The 8,908-nt window shown below is 33.5% G+C and overlaps 1 protein-coding gene across 5 annotated transcripts; it reads right to left on the reverse strand.

Moving 5' to 3' along the window:
* Positions 1 to 1,402: 1,402 nt before the first annotated feature.
* Positions 1,403 to 6,091, reverse strand: LOC133705720 (uncharacterized membrane protein At1g16860-like). Of its 5 annotated transcripts, none has more exons than XM_062131080.1 (6): positions 5,983 to 6,091; positions 5,669 to 5,872; positions 3,419 to 4,382; positions 2,967 to 3,122; positions 2,107 to 2,318; positions 1,403 to 1,870 (listed from the first exon to the last, which is right to left on the reverse strand). In XM_062131080.1, exons 3-6 carry the CDS (start codon positions 4,307 to 4,309, stop codon positions 1,678 to 1,680), a joined length of 1,452 nt encoding a protein of 483 aa, XP_061987064.1. In that variant the 5' UTR covers positions 4,310 to 4,382; positions 5,669 to 5,872; positions 5,983 to 6,091; the 3' UTR covers positions 1,403 to 1,677. The 5 variants fall into 5 exon arrangements, with proteins under 5 accessions (XP_061987064.1, XP_061987068.1, XP_061987063.1 ...); XM_062131084.1 differs by having other exon boundaries at positions 3,419 to 4,316; positions 5,976 to 6,057; XM_062131079.1 differs by having other exon boundaries at positions 5,976 to 6,056.
* Between the last annotated feature and the right edge of the window lie 2,817 nt (positions 6,092 to 8,908).

Here is an 8,908-nt window from a genome sequence, read left to right on the forward strand (position 1 = left end):
AATGATAAAGCAAAATTTGCTTGTGAAATATTCATGAACATAAAGATCAAGGACAAGACCTATGAGACCACTCCTTTTGTGACATTTGTTTAATGCATGTGACTTCACGCTCGCTCCTCCTTTCACACCTGGAAAGTGAGACCTCCGAGGCTCAAAATCCACATACCACACAACCAGATGCCATGTCTAGGCAATTGAGGTCCAGTTTGTCCATATTGTCCGATGGAGCGCAGTCATACTTGCTTCCACCGAAAACCCTTTTAAAATTTGATGATTTTTAGTTTTGTGTTAAATTTATTTTTTCAAATCACGATCATCATCATCAGACGGTGCTTGTTATTTACTTCTCCGTGTACTGGTAAAAGGGTAGGTCGTTGGTTGTCTGTTGCATGGCAAGTCAGAAATACGTGTAATCAGTGACTTTGTGCATCGTTGTATTGGTATTGCTTTCTTTTTCGTGGGCAAAACCCTGTCTCCCGCGCATCCTCAACTTGTTAAAATGGAAAGGGACATTATCATGACACGATTAAGTTTTCTTACGACTGAAGTCTTTTTTTTTAAAAAAAAAAAAAAAGACATTGCTTCCTTTCCTTCAAATCTCAACAAGTCGTAATCAACACAATTCGGTGATAATGTTAACAACCTGCTCTATTTTTCAAACTCTTGAACTAAAATTTGATTTGTTCGATTTGAATGTTTAACCACTGCTTTCTACAATATTCATGCAACATTTTTTTTTATTTTATGGTCAGGCTCTGCATTTACTTTTTGTAATTATCTTTCCTGTTATTTTTATCTCTCGTGAATATACAAGGAGAGGAGGGCAGTGCTCAACATCAATTTGGTAGCATCACAGAAACTAGAAATAAGCAGCAGCAGTAGCAGCGTTGCTGGCCTAGAGTTAGTGTTTTTTTTAAAATAAAAAATAAAAAAAAGTAAAGGATATACTTTGATCAACTTACATGTCAACTACTAAGATATTATTTAATGAGATTGTTTTTTAAAATAATTTTTATTTAAAAATATATCAAAATAATATTTTTTATTTTTAACGTCCACATATTAAAACAATAAAAAAAATCTAAAAAAAATTAATTCAAAATAAAAAAAATTCATTACAAAAACTAACTGTAGCTAGGTTCTCGCTCATACAATCTTAAAACACACATCCCTTCGTACACTAGGAAGAATTTAATAGATTTCACCTGATGCTGCCCTCAATAAATGATCCGCAGAGGAAATGACAACGAGTAGGATCGATGAGGATGAGCCAAACCCTGAAAGATTGAAACAATGATCAAGGGCTTACTGGCCAGAATCAACAATACCACATGCATAAATTATTAAATACCTCCGATTAAGATCATCATTTGGATGTTGATCACTTGTTTGCTACTCTTCATTTTACATTATGAATCTTCATTTCTAAAAAAAAAATAGATATAGTTGCTAGTAAGATCATAAAATACATGGATCTCAACTTCAGGGCACATCAAGCGATGCCGTCTTTTTTTTTCAAAAACAAAAAGAATCGAGGTTGGCTTTTTAACGAGAGCCGATGTTCTAAAAGAATGGGAAAAGAAATCTATACAACATGTTGGGGGGGGGAATTAACAGAAAAATAAAACCACAATCACATCTGGAAATCAATTAAGTTTTGGTTCTGGATACTGCTAACTACACAGGTATCACATCATCATTTGATGTATCTTCACATCTCAAAACAATACCATCAAGGCTAGCTGGAAAGATGCATCTGGACCATTGCCATCCAGTTGCCAATGGCTCCGGAGGTGCGACTATCATAAGCATGTTGTCATTTCTCTGAACAATCCCCATCACACTAACAGTGCTGCCTTCTTTGATGCACCTGCAATAGCCATGGCTGCAGTTTCAAAACTCCAAAACATCCAAAATACCTAAAAACAGTTCAATGGTTATAGATCCTCAACTAATAAAAATCAAGATGATGCCTTACCTTGACAAGGGGACTATAAAAAATCACTATGATAAACATCTAACATGTTTTCTGGTTCAAGCTCCAACCTAAGGGTACGTAGAGAAATAAAATACTTGATGACCGAATTCTTCAAGGAGAGAGCTTACCCTTCTTTCAGTCTCATTAAACGCTCATCGCTTGAAAGGTTTTTCTTTCCCAACCACCTGACAAACTCCAGAGACAGGTCTTTCTTTTCAGGGTTAATATCAACAACCAAGGAATCGTCAACAAAAGGGATTATCCTTGTGCCACTGCCAGTCTTAACCAGTGCTCTTAAACCAGATTGGAAATCAGAGATGTAGAAGTCAACAACATGCCTCTACAAAAAAAAAATATATCCTTTTAAAAACATGGAAATTCAAGGCAAAACACTTGCTCCAAATGTAAATGTCCATTCATCATCGCAAATATTGAAAACTAATATGGAATGTAGTGAAATAGGAAAGGGAAGGTGATGCGGCCAAAAATCAAAATAAGAGGAATAAGGATCATTTTCCTTTATTTAGTGGGTTTATATTCTTTTCTAGTATAAAAGATCCAAACTAGGATTTTCTATGTTTAGAGTAGTCCCTGTTTCTGAATGTAACCTACACAGGAAAGACAGGGAATAATTGATGGTTGAAGAATTATGGTTTCTCAGAGTGGTCAAGGTTTCAAATAACTATTGCTTTTTACTACTCCTGGAGTAAATTCAGTTTGAAGTTTCAAATAACTAGGATTTTTGCCACCAGAAGGGGGGCGTGGTTAGTAAGAGGGGAATAATAGTTTCAAAAGGGCACCTATCCAGATATTTGGATAAGAAAAACCCAGCCAGCTCGTAGGATGCTAGTGTATGTGTTAAAATCCTTTGTGTTTGAGGGAATAGTCTCTTCAACACTACATGTTCAAAAGATACAAACTCGCAAAATTACTCTGGAAAAGAAACTGCAGCACAGGCGATCAAAAATACAAAGCCATGCTCTCTCACCTCTGATGATCTCAATCCCCATGTAAAATGGCGATGACCAGGGCTGGCAGGTTTTGAACCCCATGCACGGTACTCATATAATCTTGTAGAGGTATAGACACATCTGGGAACTCTTTGGAACGAAGACTCCAAAGGGACATTACCACAGGTAACCACCTTCAGCAATTGCAAGAGAGTAAACATTCTGATCAATATCACGTAATTATGCATAAGAGAAAAAGATAAAAAATTCAAAATCGATATACATATTTTCAAGACACAGATATTAGAAAGTATAATGCACAGTTGTTAAAGCATTATTGGATTCAGGTGTAGAGAAGGGAGAAAAAGGCGCAGGTCAATTAGTGGAAACCAATAAGAATATAGATCTCAATCTACATTAAATAAAAAAGTTGCATGCAGATATCAAGCATGCACATAAAAAACAATAAATGAAAGCACCTATTACATACCCCGGAAACTTTCACATATTGCCCATTTTTTGCAGCTCTTAGATCAGTATCAGGATAGCGAGCAGTGAACTCCATGATATATCTTCTTCCCCACCACGTATTCCAAACAACTAATCCAGCAACTATGACAAAAAGAACCACAACAACAATGAGGAGGATGGCGTTGTGAACAGCTCCAAGAATAAAACCACCAGCAAGGAATCCCATCACGAAAATCAGAATCACCAACCATACTACTGTTTTCGGGAAGTTCCTCCTCGCAGAATAGTCATCATCCTGACTTAAAGTAGTCACAGCTGGGTTGTTGCTGATGGAGGAGCTGTGTAATTTCATTGAACCTGTGGATTCCAGGGGACCAGACACTTTCTTAGGAGCACCAAAAGAATTTAGTGGTCCTGAAGAAATAGGTCCAGATGTTATGAGACCAGTTGCTGGCAGGACTGATGGAATAGATCCAGAATTTTGCCGTGTTGCTCCACCAGATTGAGGGCCAGAGGACTTCTTTACAGGTTCCCCGTGTTTATTTAGTGGTCCAGAACTCGATTTCTTTAGTGAAGCTGAACCAGGCAAGCCTCCAGAGGATAAAGGACCTGATGTGGTATAGCCAGCACGAAGAGCAGCATTTGACATCACTGAACCTGAAAATGAAGCAGCCCCTCCAAAAGATCCAGTCCTTGAAGGAGGACCAGTTATTGGCCCAGATTTCCTAGACTTAGAGCCATCCGTAGGGATATCAAACATTTTCCCCAACTCTCCTGATTTCTTAATATCACCTCCTGTATAAGGCATGGCAGTTGAGCTCATCGTTGGAGCCTTTTCTTTTGGCTGCTCAGGTCGACCAGATACAAAAAGGCCATTGCCCAGTCGATGAGATGGGTATCTGGAACCCATCAAGCTTCTTTAAGAAAACCCAATAACGCACAAGATGAACTAGTAAGTTGTCAAAACGATTCTCAAAGTCCCACTGAAATTGAAAAAAGAAGCAGGAAAAAGAAAATTAAAGTGATTACTCATTTCTCAACCATTAGAATTAATCATCATAAGCAATCATAAACTGAAAGCCTTCTTTTCAACAAAAAGGAATGATTTAATTTAAGTATTTGTCTGATAAACGAAGTAAAGAAAACAACAACAAAAAATTTGTAAACCTCACACATTTATGTTTGCTATGAATCTACTCCTGAGTGCATTTCCACTGCAATGTTGCAATCAATAAAGATGAATAACAAAATTTGTGAATTTTATATGATTCTCCAAGAGGCATCCAGATACTACTTTTTTGTTATTTGTAAATCAAAAGGTTCCTCGTTAACAGCTAAGATTGTCAATTCCATATCATTCTCCAACAAACACGCTACTGTTAAGTTCATCAACAACTCTTATAGGAGATTACAACAAATAAACTTAAAACGTAACACTCTCCTTTACAGTTTTTACGGTTTGATGGGTACCTCGTTAATTATTATTCTTCTTTTTCATCGCAATCACTAGGGCACTCATTAAAATTAACAACTCAAAAACTTCTGTTCTTTGTTTTTTCCGTGCAACCAAAGGCCATAATGATATCAAGAAAAAGCAGCCAGGGAATTAAACATATCCTCTATTTTTAATTCCAAACAATTCAAAACATTTCCCTGCATCAACCCACATTGCATGAATTGAATACTTCAAAACATAAATCCAGGGAATAAAACATAGTGCTCTATTTTTAATTCCAAACAATTCATAACATTTCCATAGATCAATCCACAATGTAGAGATTCATAACTTCTGAGCAAAAATTCATTGATTACATCGGCCAGAGACAAGATGGAACGTCAGCACTTAAAAATCCATTTGCATGTTGGCCGATAAAAAACATGAAAGAGAAAATAACTTCAACCATATTCACTATTTTAGGTAACAATTGAATCCTGATTCATCATCAAAACGCTCTAAATTGTTAATCTTACCACGATCCAAATCTAACGCTCTCCACTTTTATGCAAACAGATTGCCAATATGCCACAAACAAAACAAATATAATAGTAACATTCTATTAAAAACAAAAAACCCGTATCCAAAATCAAGAAAACAAAAAACACCCATTTCCATGTTTTTCAATAAACCAACAAAAAGAAATGCAAGAGATCTAAACTTTATAAGGCAAAACATCGAACTTGGGAGAAACACGAAGAGAAATTCAGTGATAGTAATAAGAAGTTAAATGGGAGAGTGGGCAGATATGACATTGGCGTTTGTGATAATTACCTGGGGGAGGAAAATGAGGATTTGGAGGATTTCAATGGAAAAACAGTTGTTGCAGTTAACAGTGCAGATAGTAGCAGTGGCTGCCTAAGCAACACTGATTGTGAGATCCCATCTCAGTACAAGTCACCATCTCTCTAAAAATCTCTGCTTTATCTCTCTTTCTCTCTCTTGAAGGAGGAACAGCAACTGATGGGTTGTCTCTAACTGCAGAAAAAAGGAAAAAACCCACCAAATTAAGAGAGAGAAAGAGAGTAAAAAATAATATTTAATTATTAATTGTTAGTAGCAGCAGCAGCTGAAGACAAACCTCTCACCTTCTCTCACTCTCTGTCTCCCTTGTTGACTGTATTTTTCTTTTTTTTGAAAGCGCGTGTTTGATATAGCGAGATATATAATGTTTTTTAAAAATATATTAAAATAATTTTTTTTTATTTTTAATATTAATACATTAAAAAAATAAAAAAATCAATTTAATAGTTGTTTAAATAAAATATACTTTCAAAATATATCAAAAAAACATAAATAACCGCACTCTTAAATATTTACTTGGTGTTTCAGACATGGACTGAGATATAAATATAAAATATGAAGAAATATACTATTGATTTAAGAAATCAAACTGTAACCAAAACAGTGTTGTTATTCTTGAATCTGGAGCAATAACAGGAGAAAAAATGTGTTTTATGATTGCTGTTACTCTTTTTCTTTTTCTTTTTTACATTATTAGTGTTGTGATGTTGCGAGGAAAGGCCATGATTTTTATGCTGAAAAACAATGCTAGAGTAGGAATAACGTCGAGTGGTGGACCCGGGACACTATGTCACGGACAAGAACAGCGCAGGTGTGCAACAAAATTGATCATGATGAATCCAGAGAGGTTAGCGTAAAGGTTTAATTAGCTGTTTTTGAACCTTTTTATGTTGTATTTTTAAGTGTTTTTTATTTGAAAATATATTAAAATAATATTTTTTTTATTTTTAAAAAATTATTTTTGATATCAACGCATCAAAATGATCTTAAAACACTAAAAAAATATTAATTTAAAGTAAATAAAAAATAAAAAAAATTAATTTTTTTCAAAAATGTTTTTGAAATACAAAAACAAAACTTAACATATTACTAATGTTTTTTTCAAGTGAAAACTTCCAAAAAAAAATCATAAAAGGATTGATTTAGTATGATTTGGTTAACTTTATAGAACAAAGAGCAATTCATATAACTCGTAAAAATATGATATGATAAAAAAAAAATGATATCTTTTTTAATATTAAGATAGTTAGATATTAAATTGATTTTTGTTAATTTGGGTTACATGTCAAATCCACAACTTAGATTATAAGACTATAGTAACTCCATGAAAAACAACTCAAAATAAATTATAAAACTTAATTCTCAATCAATACATTGTTAATGATGGAATTGAAAAAAAAAATCTTATAGTCTAAGTTATCATACCGAGAAAACCTCATGATTTTTTTTAAATGATCTAATTTAATCCGTGTTGATTTATCAAATCCATTATTTTAGTCAAGAAACTAATATAACCCTATATACAGTAAATTAAAATAAATTACAAGATTCGGTTCTCAATCGCTCCCGTTAGATCCAATGTTAAGCAATGAAATTTATATAATTTTTTTTTTAAAAAAATAACACTAAAAACAAGTCAAACCAACTCAAGTTAACTCGTCAAGCATTATCCCACGACATAAGGTTGAAACAGCCCAATAAAAAGCAAATTAAAACAAATCATGAAGTCCAATTCTTAATTAAATATAATATTAAATGAAAAAATTATAAAAAAAATCAATTAAAATAAACCTAAATAATTGGGTTAACCGGCCACACCCGTGACTCGAATCATGAGACAAGAACAACCCAATAAAACACAAAATCAATATTGAAGGACTCATGATATGAGTGATTAGATCGGAAAAATCTCTTACAAAGATAATAAAAAAATAACATGGTTAAACTAGGGTTAAATAAACAAAAATCTGTGATCTTGATCGTGAGATCAAAATACTCTTTGTAGAAAATAAATTAAAACAAGCTTGATTATCAACTAATTCAGTGTCGAGTGATGAAATTTTTTTAAAAAATATATTAACAAAATGATACAAAAAATAACCCGGGTCAACCGGGGTTAATTCATTAAGCATTATTCCCGAATTATGAAGCTAAAATAACATAGAAAATAAAAAAAATCCTGAATTATAATTCTTAATCAACCCAGTATTAAAAAATAAAATGAAAAAGAAAGTTAATAAATAAATAAGAAAACTCAAATTAACCGAGTTAACCGGGTAGACTAACAAGTCTATGCTAAGAAAATAACACAAGGATAAAAAAATATAATATTAAAAAATGAAAAAAAAAGAGTAAAATGCTATTTCAATAAAAAAGAGTCCGGTGAAGAGTAAAACCTCCTCCTCCTTTTAGATGATAACCAATTAATGTAATGTTATCCATAAAGAAGCAACGAATTTCCGGGGGAGGAACAGCAAGAAGGAAGTTTCTATCCATTTGTTGGTGGGCTAGTCGAACTTCAAGCCCACTAACTAGAGCCCACGAAGGCTAGTTGTTTGGATGGGCCGATCAAAAGAAAACCCCACTTCTTGGATCAAGCCACTCTCACCCCCCCCCCCCCAAATCCAGGGCAAGTTAATTAGACCCTTAAATCATCACAACAGATTTCTCATGACCATCTGTAATTCCCATAAGTCACTGGAACAACGCATGTAAGATTTGCATATTGCATATATTATATATTTTTTAATAGATATTATTATACATATAGTTCGTTCATGATCTTGGCTGGGATCATGGTTTTAGAGGGAGTGAAGAGGTTGTAGGAAAATTAAAGATCACAGACAAGGTTTGTAATCTCTCTCTCTCTCTCTCTTTGTAAAAAATATAAAATTAACACATAAAAATCTCAAGTCATAAAAAAATAAAACACACTAAAAAAAACATTAAACTCCCCTTTTAGAAGCCACCGTACTCTCAAAAGAAAAAAAATCTAACAATTTAGTAGGTATTCAGTGATAAAAATCTGGGACCAAAAAATTTATTTTTCTTGTAATCTTAAATTCCAATCATGTGGTTGCTAATATAATGAAAGTTTACATGATTGTTAATTTTAGGGTCCATGAGATTAGTTAAGATGAGCACAAGCTGACCCGGACATTCACTTTAATAATAATAATAATAATAAAAAATTCTTGAGAATTTTAATTT

Source organism: Populus nigra, chromosome 10 (assembly GCF_951802175.1).
Source record: "Populus nigra chromosome 10, ddPopNigr1.1, whole genome shotgun sequence".
Classification (NCBI taxonomy): domain Eukaryota; kingdom Viridiplantae; phylum Streptophyta; class Magnoliopsida; order Malpighiales; family Salicaceae; genus Populus; species Populus nigra.